This window comes from Salmo trutta, chromosome 14, assembly GCF_901001165.1.
Source record: "Salmo trutta chromosome 14, fSalTru1.1, whole genome shotgun sequence".
In the NCBI taxonomy this organism is placed as follows: domain Eukaryota; kingdom Metazoa; phylum Chordata; class Actinopteri; order Salmoniformes; family Salmonidae; genus Salmo; species Salmo trutta.
In genome coordinates this window covers 79,117,733-79,135,787 of record NC_042970.1, presented here as the reverse complement: position 1 = coordinate 79,135,787, position 18,055 = coordinate 79,117,733, and the positions used below count along the sequence as shown (strand labels likewise).

General features: G+C 41.8%; 1 protein-coding gene and 1 long non-coding RNA gene across 2 annotated transcripts in view; both read left to right on the top strand.

Annotated features, from left to right (window-relative positions):
• LOC115147486 (uncharacterized) overlaps window positions 1–6,648 on the top strand; it is a 32,951-nt gene extending 26,303 nt beyond the window's left edge. Inside the window, exons 11-14 of the mRNA XM_029689734.1 lie at window positions 3,798–3,875; window positions 4,214–4,316; window positions 5,695–5,828; window positions 5,991–6,648. Of these exons, the coding sequence (XP_029545594.1) occupies window positions 3,798–3,875; window positions 4,214–4,316; window positions 5,695–5,828; window positions 5,991–6,126 (451 nt within the window). The 3' untranslated portion in view covers window positions 6,127–6,648. The remainder of the gene's footprint in view (window positions 1–3,797; window positions 3,876–4,213; window positions 4,317–5,694; window positions 5,829–5,990) is intronic.
• A 7,877-nt stretch (window positions 6,649–14,525) lies between these two features.
• Window positions 14,526–14,882, top strand: LOC115147498 (uncharacterized). The gene is made up of 3 exons (XR_003866359.1): window positions 14,526–14,615; window positions 14,719–14,773; window positions 14,856–14,882. It is a non-coding gene; the product is annotated as an uncharacterized LOC115147498 (long non-coding RNA).
• Window positions 14,883–18,055: the final 3,173 nt, after the last annotated feature.

The window sequence follows — 18,055 nt, the reverse complement described above, 5'->3', positions numbered from 1 at the left end:
ACACCATGCTCTACCAACTGAGCCACTGAGTAGACAAAGACTCAACAAATACAGCAAAGAGCTGCTGATTTTATAATTAATTACATGTTTAAGTTGTTATTCAGCACTGTCAACACTTAGTTCATCAGTTTTATAAGCCATAAAATGCGAGTGTTTTGATAAGCTTGCGTTGTTGTTATTTCTCTGGTCATAGGAGTAACAACATTAATTGGTTCATGAGGCAGAAGTAATGCAGTGCGACTTAAGCCTCACCATCAGCTGGAAGACTGCGTCCCTTTTTCTCAGCTGAAGGAGGGAGAGAGGAGGGACGGTGAGTCGGGTGTGAGGCAGCCTCACCGCTGCTCCTTCCCTCCCCTCAGACTGACCATCAGATGTAGGCCATCAGTACAGTACAAAAAATAAGCAAATTATTATGCTCACTCAGCTGTGCCTCACAAGTAATAGAACAAATGATCTATTACCAGTGTGATCATATACCTACAATTTCTAAATGGTCTGAGAAGAACAACATTGACAGGCCAATTCAAGCGCAGTCAATATGCAGTGATGATATATAGGGCCTGTAGCCTACTGTACAAACCTCATTGCTACAGAACTGTTTTTAATTAGTTAATGTTGCAAAGGCTTATGTTTAGGTCATGTTTAAAAAAAATCTGAGCGGTAAATCTTGGCTTGCATTTTGACTCAAAGTGATCTTGACTCAGAAAAAGTTGTTGACCACTGGTTTAGATTAAAATGTTAAACTATTATTTCTTCACATTATAAATGCAACAATGTGCACAAGGTAGTAGGCTATGTGTGAATGTTTGTTCCATAATGCAATTAGCGGGAGAACACCATTGTCAAAAGGGCACCGCACATGCGAGTGGTTTCATATGACAAAGATGAAAATATCTGTTAGAAATTTTGAAAGAGGGGACATCTGATATGCAACAACTAGCATGGGTTGCTGGTATGACTAGGATTGTGCCTTTGTTTACTGGACGAGAAAGAAAGTTGATATAAAAGAATTGCCTCCACGGATATAGTCTGATTTTGGCTAGGCTACTTTGACACAAAGTAAGACATGCCTAATAATGTGTAGTAAAACCAGGGGTTGGAACCGGTTTGGGGAACAGAACCAAAAACACAGAACAGAACCAGAACCGAGAACGAAAGTGATCTATACTGTACCGGAACAGAACTGTTTTAAAAGTGTGGGAACCGGTTAATAATGTCCTTTTCTTTCCGGGCATTTTTTCCCAGTCCCACCAAAAACGCAACAAAGTGCCTATGCAAAGCCCTCACTCTGTCACTCAGAAACTTAATCCAGTGTCTGCCTGCCTGCCAGCTGAAAATATTTGCCTGTGTGTGTGTAGGCTAACTGCCCCTCCCTCCGAAGCATAGTCTACTGTAGCTACTGACATTACACGCTTGATTAAAATAAAAATAAATAAGGAACAGAAAGGAACAATATAAACAATTACTTTTGTTTTGTTTGAACCGGTTCAGAACATTATTTTGCTGGTCGGAACAGTGGAATGGCACAAACAAAATAATGGTTCTGTTCAGAACGAATAAATTGGAAAATTATTTTGGTTCCAACCCCTGATTAAAACATTCAGGTTTCAATCAATTAAGTATATGTTTTCAAAATGTGTACTGCCTCCATCTCATTGCAAAGTGGTGGGTGTCTCGGTGATGAAGCCTGCCTTTCATTGCCTATGCATTTGCTGTTTGAGATGCTGTAGCAGCAGCACTCGCACTGTCTGGCAGATTTTTTTCTCAAAGGCTCTGTATCTGTGTGCTGTGCGCGTGTGTTAAATAAAATGCAATTCAATTCCACTAAATTACGCAAATTAACCTATAGACTGATAAGCATGACCAGTCAAATGTATTTAGATCAACTGGTATTTCCATCAATGAATAATGCTTTTTAGACTATTTTGCAATGGGATTTTCTTCTTCTTCTCCCGGACAATTGGCCAATAGCAATTTTATTTATCGTCTTTTACATTTTTTTTTTAATAGGCCAAAAGCCGGCTATTACTGGCTAGTGGAAACCCTGCCCTATTCCCTAGATTGTGCGCTTCTTTCGACCAGAGCCATATAGGCCTTGGTCAAAAGTAATGAACAACAGTTGAAGTCGGAAGTTTATATAAACCTTAGCCAAATACATTTAAACTCAGTTTTTCACAATTCCTGACATTTAATCCTAGTAAAAATTCCCTGTCTTAGGTCAATTAGGATCACCACTTTATTTTAAGAATGTGAAATGTCAGAATAATAGTAGAGTGATTTATTTCAGCTTTTATTTCCCAGTGGGTCAGAAGTTTACATGCACTCAATTAGTATTTGGTAGCATTGCCTTTAAACTTGGTTCAAACAGTTCGGGTAGCCTTCCACAAGCTTCCTACAACAGAGCTGGTGTAAAGGAGTCAGGTTTTTAGGCCTCTTTGTTCGCACACACTTTTTCAGTTCTGCCCACAAATGTTCTATAGGATTGAGGTCAGAGCTTTGTGATGGCCACTCCAATACCTTGACTTCGTTGTCCTTAAGCCATTTTGCCACAACTTTGGAAGTATGCTTGGGGTCATTGTCCATTTGGAAGACCCATTTGCAACCAAGCTTTAACTTCCTGACTGATGTCTTGAGATGTTGCTTCAAGATATCCACATAAATGTTCTTCCTTATGATGCTATCTATTTTGTGAAGGACACCAGTCCCTCCTGCAGGAAAGCACCCCCGCAACATGATGCTGCCACCCCGTGCTTCACGGTTGGGATGGTGTTCTTTGGCTTGCAAGCCTCCCCCTTTTTCCTCCAAACATAACGATGGTCATTATTGCCAAACAGTTCTATTTTTGTTTCATCAGACCAGAGGACATTTCTCCCAAAAGTACGAACTTTGTCCCCATGTGCAGTTGCAAACTGTAGTCTGGCTTTTTTATGGCAGTTTTGGAGCAGTGGCTCCTTCCTTGCTGAGTGACATTTCAGTTTATGTTGATACAGGACTTGTTTTACTGTGGATATAGATACTTTTGGACCTGTTTCCTCCAGCATCTTCACAAGGTCCTTGTTCTGGGATTGATTTTCACTTTTCGCACCAAAGTACGTTCATCTCTTGGAGACAGAATGCATCTCCTTCCTGAGCAGTATGATGGCTGCGTTTACCATGGTGTTTATACTTGCGTACTATTGTTTGTACAGATGAACGTGGTACCTTCAGGCGTTTGGAAATTGCTCCCAAGGAAGAACCAGACTTGTTAAGGTCTACAATCTTTTTTCTGAGGTCTTGGCTGATTTCTTTTGATTTTCCCATGATGTCAAGCAAAGAGGCACTGAGTTTACATCCACAGGTACCTCCAATTGACTCAAATTATGTCAATTAGCCTCCAATTGACTCAAATTATGTCAATTAGCCTATCAAAAGCTTCTAAAGCTATGACATTATTTTCTGGAATTTTCCAAGCTGTTTAAAGGCACAGTCAAATTAGTGTAAGTAAACTTCTGACCCACTGGAATTGTGATACAGTGAAATAATCTGTCTGTAAACAATTGTTGGAAAAATTGCTTGTGTCATGCACAAAGTAGATGTCCTAACCGACTTCCAAAACTATAGTTTGTTAACAAGACATTTGTGGAGTGGTGGAAAACGAGTTTTAATGACTCCGACCTAAGTGTATATAAACTTCTGATTTCAACTGTATGTAGGGAATAGGGAGCCATTTAGGTTGCATACATAATGTTGTGGTGTTATAATGTTGCTGTAATGAATGTGTTTTTCACCATGGTCCCCTTCTCTCCTCTTGTCCTCAGGTCCCCCTGTCCCTCTCTCTGGGTGGGGAACGTCACCGTGGACCTTACTGAGAAACACATATGGGACCTTTTCCAAACGTACGACCATCATGCCCCATTTCCATCTGTTTTTGTTCAGTAGCTGCACCTATCTATCTATCTCCATATCCACTACTTAGGCTTCTCTTGCTGTGAGTTTCTTTGTTTCTTACATGGTGTGTGGTGATAATCATCAAGAAACATAACATTAACACTTTAAATGGTTTACTCAAAATGGCCGCTGGTCCACCATTCTAATACTATGACATTTATCTGTTTGTTGAGTTGGAATGGTGATCATTATTCTTTTACGTTCTAATTCTATGTTCTTTACTGTAGGTGTGGGGAAATAGAGAGTATCAGAGTTCTACATTCTAATTCTATGTGTTGTACCGTAGGTGTGGCGAGATAGAGAGTATCAGAGTTCTACATGAGAGATTCTGTGCCTTTGTCAACTTCAAGAATGCCAACATGGCTGCTCGCGCCTTGGAGAGGCTCCAGGTGAGTGGTGGGATGAAACATAATGCTGTCTAAATGCCTTCAACTATGTGAGATGTGATTTTCAATTCCTCAGCTTGAACTTTAGGAGTGTGTACTTTTGGGACTATGCTTTTGGTTCTATTGTATGATTGGAACTATGCTATTGGTTCCGTTGTACTTTTGGGACTATGCTTTTGGTTCCATTGTACTTTTGGGACTATGCTTTTGGTTCCATTGTACTTTTGGGACTATGCTCTTGGTTCCATTGTACTTTTGGGACTGTTCTTCTGGACTATGCTATTGTACTTAGGGGACTATGCTTTTGGTTCTGTTGTCCGATTGGGACTACTTTTGGTTCCATTGTACTTTTGGGACAATGTTTATTTAACCTTTTATTTAACCAGGCAAGTAAATTATTAATAACAAAGATTATTTACAATGACGGCGAGGCTAAAGGCCTCCTGTGAGTATGGATAACCCCCCAAAAATCTAATTAACATAATAATCCAAGTCACCTAAAAATCTGTCCGTTCAAGATAGAGATATCAGTCCATCGCATCCTCTGATGTCGCACTTGTGCATCTGCGGTGAAAGGTGGCAGAGCGAGAGCGATGTTTGTCAGGCCATGAGACATCCCGAAAAACGAAAACGTCTGTACAAAAACATGATTAAAAATAAGTTTGACTAAAAGGACAACATAGACAGAAGACACTGGCAACAGCTCAAATACACCAGCAAACAAACAGTGTGTGTCTGTGTAGTGTAAAACAACAGGCTTCCTTACATAAGGCAATGCAAACTAGTGACATGTGGTGACAACTAGAAACAGCTACATGTCTCAACGACCTGTTCATCTATTTGTCCTTTGAACTCCTCCAGACACCAGGTCCTGGTGTTTATGGTTGGCTGGAGGGAATTCAAGATCAGGTCCTGGTGTTTATGGTTGGCTGGAGGGAATTCAAGATCAGGGGCTGAGTTATGAAAGGGACTATTACCATAAAACAAGATTTGAGATCTGAGCTTGTATTATGTGTTCTCATTTTGATCTAGAAGAGCAGGTTTTCTTAAATGAATAAGAATGTACCAGTGTTTGAGCCTGCGTGTTGCTACTGATGTCCATCTGACAGCACCGTAGAGATCACAATGGTGAGTTAGACATCTCTGCATGATACACAGTCTTCAGTGTAGAGCATGAGTCTTGCACATAAATAGTATCACTGTCCAACACAGAGAAAAAAGTACAACGATTCAACTCCTTTCTGGCTGCAAAGGAAAAACTATCTTTGTGCCGGTAATAAAACCCAATACAATGTTATTGGTTCCGTTGTACTTTTGGGACCGTGCTATTGGTCCTATTGCATGTATTTTGAATGTGCCTGCTGTTTGTCCTCCTGTCCAGGGTGTGGAGCTGAAGAGCACCAGGCTGGTAATCAGGTACCCAGACCGCTGGATGCAGAGAACCCCTCCCTCTCCTCAGAGGACCAACTCTATAGGCCTCATCACCTCCTCAGCCTCCCAGTACGCCTCCACAGGGTAAGGACATCCATCTGTCTGTCAAAACATCATTATGAGTTATTCTAAAGTGTTATCAATCAACTCATAAACTTTTGAAATGTACAAAGTGATGGAAGGAGGAAGCAGGAGCACAGGTGCAGGTGTTTGTGTTTTCATACAGTTTGTCTCTCTCTCTCCCAGGACCAGGAGGATGGCTCCCATCAACGGTGACGAGTGTTTCTTCTGGAGGACCACCGGCTGTTTCTATGGTGACAAGTGTCGCTTCAAACACAAGCCTGACCAGAGAGGAAAAGACAGGAAACCATGGCAACCCTGACCACCACGCAGCGACTGGATAGTAGAGAGGGAGGAGAATGATGAGGATGAGGGACTGTGTCCCTGCTTTAAAAGGGAACAGGAGGCTTTGGGGTGGTGTCACCTCGTTTGTAGTCCTCTGGCACAGACCACAGATCCCAGACAGAACACTACACATATATAATGACTGTGTGAAGTGTCAATCAAAGTGAAGAGGTGTGCTCCTCTGATTTCCTTCCCCCTCAGCCTGAGAAGTGAAACATGTCATCATTGATGTCAGATGATGGAGATGATGTCATCATTAGAACTTGAAGGGATCTTTGCCCAGTGAACCTCCTCTATGATGACCATGTTGTAGACACTAAGGGGGCTGACATCTGTTGTTATCATGTGTTTTACTGTGTATGTATTTATGGTCATGTGACTGGACGTGACCTGAATCTGTGACCCCTTGTGATGTCACTTTGAGTCTGCCAGCCTGATGCCATAGGGTGCCTAGTAATTGCCCCGACATGGGATAAATAAATATAGCTTTTTAATTGAATATGGGGCATGTTCCAGGCAGACTAAATTGCAGTCACCTGCCTTCTCTCACAACACCTGGATAGGTGTTTGTTTAAAATATCAGCTAACCCAATCATGTTATAGCAAACTGATGCACGACTGCACAGTTAATGACAATGACGTGGCACGCAACCATGAGTCAGCCTGGAACGTCACCAGTGTCCATGGGGTGTTCTAACATCCACACTAGACCACCTTAAATGAAACAAGTAGTGTGCTACTGTGGATATTGGAACAAGACCCATAACACCTTCCTAATATTGAGTTGCTCCACCCCCTTTTGCCCTCAGAACAGCCTCAATTTGTCGGGCATGGACTCTACAAGGTGTCGAAAGCGTTCCACGGGGATGTTGGCCCATGTTGACTCCAATGCTTCCTACAGTTGTGTCAAGTTTGCTGGATGTCCTTTTGGTGGTGGACCATTCTCGATACAAGCGGGAAACTGTTGAGCATGAAAAACCCAGCAGCATTGTAGTTCTTGACACACTTAAAGCAGTGCGCCTGGCACCTAATACTGTACCCCATTCAAAGGCACTTAAATTTGTTATCTTGCCCATTCACCCTCTGAATAGGCATACATACACAACCCATGCCTCAAGGCTTAAAAATCCTTCTTTAACCTGTCTCCTCCCCTTCATCTACACTGATTGAAGTGGATTTAACAAGTGACATCAATAAGGGATCAAAGCTTTTACCTGGTCAGTTAGTGTCATGGAAATAGCAAGTGTTCCTAATATTTGTACCCTCAGTGTCTGTTCAGTGGACTAATACATGTATGTTCAGTGGGCTAATACAATTGAAGTTGACTAAAGTGACAATATGAGGAGTACAGATTGACTGTTTGATAGCATCAATGTAAAATGACAATCTGTGTCACAGAAAATGTCATACTCCTCACAGAAAATGTCGTATGGGAGAGAATAGGACCAAGGCGCAGCAGGTTTGTGGATACTCATGCTTTTAATGGTAAAACGAAAGGGCATCCACAGAAAAAAACAAAATAATAGACCGTACTCACGACACGAACAGTTTTGCAGGCTCACAAACGCAGTGCAAAAACAACTACCCACAAAACCAAGTGACAAACATACTCCTACATATATGACTCCCAATCAGGAACAACGATCCCCAGCTGTTCCTGATCAGGAGTCACAAGACCAACACAGAACATTCACACACACAAGACTGCCACGTCCTGACCCCAAAACTACTACAACAGCTCCATCTGCTGGTCAGGACGTGACAATCTGTCTGTATCCTCTCAGCATGTGGGGGAGCTGGGTGTACAAATGACTGTTTTATTATGTCAATCAGTTTTATTAATTCATAATAAAATACAGTTTTATCAAATCAGATGAAGTTTCATTATTAAATGTAATTTTATCTGTATCTTTATCCGGTGCCACGTGGTGTATATTTACGTTTCCCTCTGATTGGATTGTCTGAATTCTCTTGTCGAGTGACAATGAAAAAAAAGTACATTGATGAAAGATGTGAATCCCTCTACCCTGGAAAAGACATAGACCATATCTAGGAAAACGATTTAGGCTTTGACTGTTTCTCTCTGCCCCTGTTCCTGTTCGCAGTCGGCGTTCCAATTCATCCCACAGGTTTTCGATGGGGTTGAGGTCTGGGCTAATGCCCTCGATCTTCCACACCGATCTCGACAAACCATTTCTGTATGGATCTTGCTTTGTACACGGGGGCATTGTCATGCTGAAACAGGAAAGTGTCTTTCCCAAACTGTTTCCACAAAGTTGGAAGCACAGAATCGTATAGAATATCATTGTATGCTATAGCGTTAAGGTCTCCCTTCACTGGAACTAAGGGATCTAGCCTAAACCATGAAAAACAGCCCTAGACCATTATTCCTCCTCCACCAAACTTTACAGTTGGCAGTGTGCATTGGGGCAGGTAGCGTTCTCCTGGCATCCGCCAAACCCAGATTTGTCCGTCTGACTGTCAGATGGTGAAGCGTGATTCATCCTCCAGAGAACGCGTTTCCACTGCTCCAGAGTCCAATGGCGGCGAGCTTTACACTACTTCAGCATTGCGCACGGTGATCTTAAGAAATGGAAACACATTTCATGAAGCTCCCGACAAACAGTTATTGGGCTGAAGTTGCTTCTTGCCACAGTTCGGAAGTCGGTAGTGAGTGTTGCAGCCAAGGACAGACGATTTCTACCTTCTACGAGCTTCAGCACTCAGTGGACCCCGTTCTGTGAGCTTGTGTGGCCTACCACTTCATGGCTGAGCCGTTGTTGTTCCTAGACGTTACCACTTCATAATAACAGCACTTACAGTTGACCAGGGCAGCTCTAGCAGGGCAGAAATTTGACAAACTGACTTGTTGTAAGGTGCCATTTTGAAAGTCACTGAGCTCTTCAGTAAGGCCATTCTACTGCCAATGTTTATGGAGATTGCATGGCTGTGTGCTCAATTTTATACATCTGTCAGCAACAGGTGTGGCTGAAATAACCTAATCCACTAATTTGAAGGGATGTTCACATACTTTTGTATAGTGTATGTGTCCAAAAAACACATTTTGTTATATCCCCTAGATATAGGACAGTCACTTCAAAACATTAGTCCTTATGATACATTTTTTCACTGTCTTTTTTTTTAAACCATTTATGAATGTGTTGTTCAATGCGTTTGTATTGTCTATAGCAGTAAAGGCCAAATTCAATTCAATTCAAACCCAGCCTAAAACCCCAAACAGCAAGCAATACATGTGAAAGAGGCACGGTGGCTAGGAAAAACTCCCTAGGAAAAACTCCCTAGAAAGGCCAAAAACCTAGGAAGAAACCTAGAGAGGAACCAGGCTATGAGGGGTGGCCAGTCCTCTTCTGGCTGTGCCGGGTGGATATTATAACAGAACATGGTCAAGATGTTAATATTTTCATAAATGACCAGCATGGTCAAATAATAATAATCATAGTAGTTGTCGAAGGTGCAACAAGCACGTCAGGTGAACAGGTCAGGGTTCCATTGCCGCAGGCAGAACAGTTGAAACAGGAGCAGCAGCACGTCCAGGTGGACTGGGGACAGCAAGGAGTCATCATGCCAGGTAGTCCTGAGGCATGGTCCTAGGGCTCAGGTCCTCCGAGAGAAAGAAAGAAAGAGAGAAATAGAGAATTAGAGATAGCATATTTAAATTCACACAGGACACCGGATAAGACAAGAGAAATACTCCAGATGTAACAGACTGACCCTGGCCCCCCGACACATAAACTACTGCAGGCTGAGACAGGAGGGATCAGAAGACACTGTGGCCCCATCCGATGATACCCCCGGACAGGGCCAAACAGGCAGGATATAACCCCACCCACTTTGCCAAAGAACAGCCCCCACACCACTAGAGGGATGTCTCCAACCACCAACTTACCGTCCTAAGACAAGGCCGAGTATAGCCCACGAAGATCTCCCCCACAGCACAACCCAAGGGGGGGCGCCAACCCAGACAGGAAGACCACGTCAGTGACTCAACCCACTCAAGTGACGCACCCCTCCCATGGACGGCATGGAAGAACACCAGTAAGCAAGTGACTCAGCCCCTGTAATAGGGTTAGAGGCAGAGAATCCCAGTGGAGAGAGGGGAGCCGGCAAGGCAGAGACAGCAAGGGCGGTTCGTTGCTCCAGCCTTTCTGTTCACCTTCACACTCCTGGGCCAGACTATACTTAATCATAGGACCTACTGAAGAGATAAGTCTTCAGTAAAGACTTAAAGATTGAGACTGAGTCTGCGTCTCTCACATGGGTAGTTAGACCATTCCATAAAAATGGAGCTCTATAGGAGAAAGCCCTACCTCCAGCCGTTTGCTTAGAAATTCTAGGGACAATTAGGAGGCCTGCGTCTTGTGACCGGTGCGTACGTGTAGGTATGTACGGCAGGTCCAAATCGGAAAGATAGGTAGGAGCAAGCCCATGTAATGCTTTGTAGGTTAGCAGTAAAACCTTGAAATCAGCCCTTGCCTTAACAGGAAGCCAGTGTAGGGAGGCTAGCACTGGAGTAATATGATCCAATTTTTGGGTTCTAGTCAGGATTCTAGCAGCCATATTTAGCACTAACTGAAGTTTGTTTAGTGCTTTATCCGGGTAGCCGGAAAGTAGAGCATTGCAGTAGTCCAGCCTAGAAGTAACAAAAGCATGGATTAATTTTTCTGCATCATTTTTGGACAGAAAGTTTCTGATTTTTGCAATGTTACGTAGATGGAAAAAAGCTGTCCTTGAAACAGTCTTGATATGTTCTTCAAAAGAGAGATCAGGGTCCAGAGTAACGCCGAGGTCTTTCACAATTTTATTTGAGACGACTGTACAACCATCCAGATTAATTGTCAGATTCAACAGAATATCTCTTTGTTTCTTGGGACCTAGAACAAGCATCTCTGTTTTGTCCGAGTTTAAAAGTAGAATGTTTGCAGCCATCCACTTCTTTATGTCTGAAACACAGGCTTCTAGCGAGGGCAATTTTGGGGCTTCACCATGTTTCATTGAAATGTACAGCTGTGTGTCGTCCGCATAGCAGTGAAATTTAACATTATGTTTTCGAATGACATCCCCAAGAGGTTAAATATATAGTGAAAACAATAGTGGTCCTAAAATGGAACCTTGAGGAACACCAAAATGTACAATTGATTTGTCAGAGGACAAACCATTCACAGAGACAAACTGATATCTTTCCGACAGATAAGACTTTAACCAGGCCAGAACTTGTCCATGTAGACCAATTTGGGTTTCCAATCTCTCCAAAAGAATGTGGTTATCGATGGTATCAAAAGCAGCACTAAGATCTAGGAGCACGAGGACAGATGCAGAGCCTCGGTTTGACGTCATTAAAAGGTCATTTACCACCTTCACAAGTGCAGTCTCAGTGCTATGATAGGGTCTAAAACCAGACTGAAGCGTTTTGTATACATTGTTTGTCTTCAGGAAGGCAGTGAGTTGCTGCGCAACAGCTTTTTCTACAATTTTTGAGAGGAATGGAAGATTCGATATAGGCCGATAGTTTTTTATAATTTCTGGGTCAAGATTCGGCTTTTTCAAGAGAGGCTTTATTACTGCCACTTTTAGTGAGCTTGGTACACATCCGGTGGATAGAGAGCCGTTTATTATGTTCAACATAGGAGGGCCAAGCACAGGAAGCAGCTCTTTCAGTAGTTTACTTGGAATAGGGTCCAGTATGCAGCTCGAGGGTTTAGAGGCCATGATTATTTTCATCATTGTGTCAAGAGATATAGTACTAAAACACTTTAGTATCTCCCTTGATCCTAGGTCCTGGCAGAGTTGTGCAGACTCAGGACAATGGAGCTTTGGAGGAATACGCAGATTTAAAGAGGAGTCCGCAATTTGCTCTCTAATGATCATGATCTTTCCTCAAAGAAGTTCATAAATTCATTACTGCTGAAGTGAAAGCCATCCTCCATTTGCGAATGCTGCTTTTTAGTTAGCTTTGCGACAGTATCAAAAATAAATTTTGGATTGTTCTTATTTTCCTCAATTAAGTTGGAGAAATAGGATGATCGAGCAGCAGTGAGGGCTCTTCGATACTGCACGGTGCTGTCTTTCCAAGCTAGTCAGAAGACTTCCAGTTTGGTGTGGCGCCATTTCCGTTCCAATTTTCCGGAAGCTTGCTTCAGAGCTCGTGTATTTTCTGTATACCAGGGAGCTAGTTTCTTATGACAGATGTTTTTAGTTTTTAGGGGTGCAACTGCATCTAGGGTATTGTGCAAGGTTAAATTGAGTTCCTCGGTTAGGTGGTTAACATCTCGTGAACGCAACCGCATTGCCAGATTTAAAAATAACTTTACTGGGAAATCACACTTTGCAATAAACGAGGTGCTGTGCTCAGAAAAATAGGCTTAGCGATACAGTTGGAGAGATCAAAAATACTATGTAAATATTCCCTTACCTTTGATTATCTTCATCAGAAGGCACTTCCAGGAATCCCAGGTCCATAACAAATGTAGTTTTGTTCGAAAAAGCTCATAATTTATGTCCAAAAAGCTCCGTGTTGTTAGCGCATCCTGTAGGCTACTCAAAAACATGAACGTCGCCCGCCGGACTTGTCTTCACCAAAGAGGGGAAAAAAAATATTTACGTTCGTTCAAACATGTCAAACGTTGTATAGCATAAATCATTAGGGCCTTTTTCAATCAGAACTTCAATAATATTCAAGGCGGACGATTGCATTCTCTTTTAAAACGTATTGGAACGAGAGTACCCAAACATGCACTCGCGCGCCAGAGTAGTGCTTTCCAAGCCTCTCTTTGGGTCAGTTTTCACCGGAGAAGACCACTTTGTAAAGACTGTTGACATCTAGTGGATGGCGTAGGAAGTGCTCAATGATTAACAAGTCCCTGTGTGTTTCAATGGCATAGGCTTAAAAGTAATTCAACACATCAGATATCCACATCCTGTTAGAATTTCTCAGGGTTTTGACTGCCATATGAGTTCTGTTATACTTACAGACACCATTCAAACAGTTTTAGAAAATTCAGAGTGTTTTCTATCCAAATCTGTTAATAATATGCATATCCTAGCTTCTGAGTTGGTGTAGGAGGCAGTTTTTTCATTCAACTTTTTCACCCCGGAGGTTTTATCTGGACATTGTTCGTCAGGACTTCAAACAGCCGAAGCTAAGTAACATTAACATGATGCCTTCTAATTGCAGTCGTTGTACTTATAATATAAAGGAGAACGATCGCCTTACGGCAAGGATAGCTGTGCTGCAAGCCCAGCTTCAGACGTAATCGTTAGGCAAGGGTAATTTCAGTGTAGGAAAGGATGAAACAGAGTGTCTGTGCCACCAGTAAGTACAGATAGTAACGTTAGTATAAACCACCTCGCACGGTCCCCACAGCCGGACAACTTTCTCATGGCTTCTGGAGGGAAACGCTGTAGGAATGCTCATCCGGTGTCGCTTATTCAGCCGACAGAAACTTTCAACCGGTTCTCCCCATTAAGCGAGTCGGAGTCGGAGGCCGAAACTTCTCTGGTCTCTACTCCTCCCGTTGTGGGGTCTGAGACGCCGAAGGCTCCCACCATTAGCTCTGACAAATTGAAAACCCTAGTCATTGGCGACTCCATTAACCACAGTATTAGACTTAAAACGAATCATCCAGCGATCATACACTGTTTACCAGGGGGCAGGGCTACCGACGTTAAGTCTAATCTAAAGACGGTGCTGGCTAAAGCTAAAACTGGCGAGTGTAGAGAGTATAGAGATATTGTTATCCACGTCGGCACCAACGATGCTAGGATGAAACAGTCAGAGGTCACCAAGCGCAACATAGCTTCAGCGTGTAAATCAGCTAGAAAGATGTGTCGGCATCGATTAGTTGTCTCTGGCCCCCTCCCAGTTAGGGGGAGTGATGAGCTCTACAGCAGAGTCTCACAACTCAATCGCTGGTTGAAAACTGTGTTCTGCCCCTCCCAAAAGATAGAATTTGTAGATAATTGGCCCTCTTTCTGGGACTCACCCACAAACAGGACCAAGCCTGGCCTGTTGAGGAGTGACGGACTCCATCCTAGCTGGAGGGGTGCTCTCATCTTATCTACGAACATAGACAGGGCTCTGATAAATGACTAAAATGTAATTATTCTGACATTTCACATTAAAATAAAGTGGTAATCCTAACTGACCTAAGACTGGGAGTTTTTACTAGGATTAGAATGTCAGGAATTGTGAAAAACGGAGTTTAAAAGTATTTGGCTAAGGTTTATGTAAACTTCCGACTTTAACTGTATATACGTTGAGATGATATCAATGAAAAAATGTTGTATTATTGTCCTGTACTACGTTTATGTTCAGTTTATAACATGCCAGTACTCATATCATCCATATTTTTTTATAGTGAAAAAAACATCAGTTCTGACTGCAGCTGTAGGAATCATAGTGGTTGTTCTGGTTCTCATCCTCTGTCTCTCTGGACTCATGTGGTTCAGGTGAGATTCTTTAACAGATTATTTCACTCTAACTCTTTTTTATTAACTTAATTTGTTCATTGATTCATTCAATAATAAATTAATTCATTAATGTGCAAACCAGGAAGAAGGCCTCCATATCCACCTCTGACACAAGAGACACATCAGAGAATGTACAGGTGAGTCTGTTACAATCAGATTATTTGTATTGCTTTGTGGACATTTCTACTCATTATTTTGTCTGTCCTCTCTTCCAATCAGGGAGACTCTAGTCCAGTGTATGAAAACTTTTCAAGCGTGGCCACAGCCCCTACTGCAGCCACCGACGGCCAGGATGACGTTCACTATGCCAGCATCCACTTCTCTCACTTCAAAATCTAGGAAGTGCCTCTGTACTCTACTTTTCAGCTGCCTCAACCCCAGAAGCAGGAAGAGGATGTCCAGTACAATGCTTTGAAATTCAACCTCCCCAGTGCTGCCAACCGGTGAGCATATTCTGCCATTACAACAACATAGAGTCAATTCTAGAGCATTGTGGATACACCGCATTAAAGGATAAGTTGGCTTTTTTACAACCAAATTTCAATTTTTTATGTAAATGCCATGTTACAGAAGGGTCCAGACACCTTTTTTTTGTGATTTCACTTGTTTTAGAGAAACTTACCCCAACCAGCAATTCACTTCCTCATCCTCGTTGTGCAGTACAGAGGCTCTGAAAAAACATGAACAAATGCTCCAAAAACACCCAAATTCATCCTTTTAGAAACAGAAAGCTCTCATTATAGTGATGCAGGTCTTTAGACTTTGCAGTTGTACACATGAAATTGTGTCATTCCAAACTTTATCAGCAACGTTATATGTTATGTGTTTTTGGAGCCCACTATATATTCTTGTTTACAGCTCATTCATATGCTGCTGCTTAAAACCTCTTGACAGTCGCCTAGGATAGGGGGCCCGACAGCGATTTTTGAAAAAAAATTGTGCCCATTTTAAACGGCCTCCTACGCAAACTCAGAAGCTAGGATATGCATATAATTAATACTTGTGGATAGAAAACACCCTAAAGTTTCTAAAACTGTTTGAATGGTGTCTGTGAGTATAACAGAACTCATATGGCAGTCAAAACCCCGAGACCGATCGTAACAGGATGTGGAATTCTGAATTGCTGACTCAACTTCATCACTTTGCCTATAAATCACACCGTGAGCAATGGTTCATTGAGCACTTCCTATTGCTTCCACTAGATGTCCCCAGTCTTTACAAAGTGGTTTGAGTCTCCTACTGTGAAAACTGACTGAATGAGACGCTGTGGAAAGTGGTCAGATGAGGAGGGCCATCACCATTATGACGCCGGCGCCCCTGGCTACCCTCCCCTTTCGAAACGTTTTGAAAGACAATGCAATCGTCCCCCTTGAATCTTATTGGAGTTCTGGTTGAAAAAGGACCTAAAGATTTGTTATACAACGTTTGACATGTTTGAACGAACCTAAATAAAAAACAAATGCATTTTATTGAAAGAGGAGTCCCGCGGCCGACGGAAGTTTTGGAGCAGCCTTCAGAACGCGTTAACAAGAACAAGCTATTGGGACGTAAAGGATTAACTTTTTCAAACGAAAATACATTTGTTGTGGACCTGGGAATTCCTGGAAGTGCTTTCTGATGAAGATAATCAAAGGTAAGGGATTATTGACAATAGTATACAAGAGTAGATTTGATATGCGATTGTTCCAAGATGGCGCTGACCTGTAACGGTAGCCTATTTTTCTGAGTATCGCATCCCCTTTTATCGCAAAGTGTGATAACCCAGTAAAGTTATTTTTAAATCTGGCATTACAGGTGCTTTCAAGAGATATTCATCTATAAATCTTACAATTACAATATTACATTTTAAAAATGTTTTCGAATAGTAATTTAGTAAATTGTAGCGCTGTTTCACCGGATGCATTTGAGGGAAAATAGTTAGTCAACGTCACGCGCCGATGTAAAATGCTGTTTTTATATATAAATATGAACTTTATCGAACAAAAGAATGCATGTAATGTGTAACATGATGTCCTAGGAGTGTCATCTGATGAAGATTGTCAAAGGTTAGTGCTGCATTTAGCTGTTTTTTGGTTATTTGTGATGCATGTGGTTGGTCGGAAAATGGCTGTGTGGCTACTTTTACGATATACTCCTCTAACATAATCTAATGTTTTGCTTTTGCTGTAAAGCCTTTTTGAAATCGGACAATGTGGTTAGATTCAGGAGAGGTGTATCTATAAAACAATATAACATAGTCCTATATTTGAAAAAAAAATATATGACATTTTGTTATGCTAATGGCGATAGGATTTTTCGCTGGATGTCGAGCCCGACCAGGGGTTAATGGATGAGAAGACCATTATGTCATTAATAAGCAAAAGAGTGACCCTCAGTGGCCACTAGTGATGTCATTTCCTTAAACTACAAACCCAACAATGGAAATCTCAAGACAATTCCCATGTCTATAATGAGAGTGGTGGTTTTGAGGAACTGTTCTGTGCTCCAAATGGAACCCCATTCCCTATTTAGTGTACTACTTTTCACCAGAGCCATATAGGCCCTGGTCAAAGTAATGCACTATAAAGAGTATAAGAAGGGTTTTTTTGGATGCAGATTCTGTTTCATTTCTGTTTCTCTCTCTTCAGACCCACAGCAACACAAGCAGCTGAGGAGGATCCTCTATTCTCTACAGTACAGTCAACTAACCCAGAACCAAGAAGACCTGAACATTACAAACCCAGAACCAAGAAGACCTGAACACAACAAACCCAGAACCAAGAAGACCTGAACACAACAAACCCAGAACCAAGAAGACCTGAACACAACAAACCCAGAACCAAGAAGACCTGAACATAACAAACCCAATAGACCTGAACACAATAAACCCAGAACCAAGAAGACCTGAACACAAGTTTGACAGAAACCCTGTATATCTGGACTTGTCTAGTCCAACTAAGTGTTATAATTTATCATTTAGAAATGCTGTTATCCAAAGTGACTTATGTGTGGATACATCTTTCATGCCGGTGGCCCCATTGGGAATTGAACCCATACACCATGTTCTACCAACTGAGTCACAGGACTATTGTATTCACACTTAGTTGGAGAGCTGATCTAGGGTCAGTTTTGCCTTTAAACAATGAGTAAATAATTTTTACGTAAAATATTTTTCAATTCAATTTTTAAGTAACATAGAACAAAGATATTAGTTAGAGCAAACCCAGAATCTGAACACAATAACTTTGACAATAACTTTGCTTTGTATTTCTGAAGTAGCCTCGATGTCCAGTTAGTTTTTATATGAAGGCTAATAACATAAATACGTTTTAATTACTTCTTGATGTTCTCTCACAGAAACAATACTTCTATTCTACAGTACCATTCTGTTACATTCTACAGTACTATTCTGTTACATTCTACAGTCCTCTACAGTACTG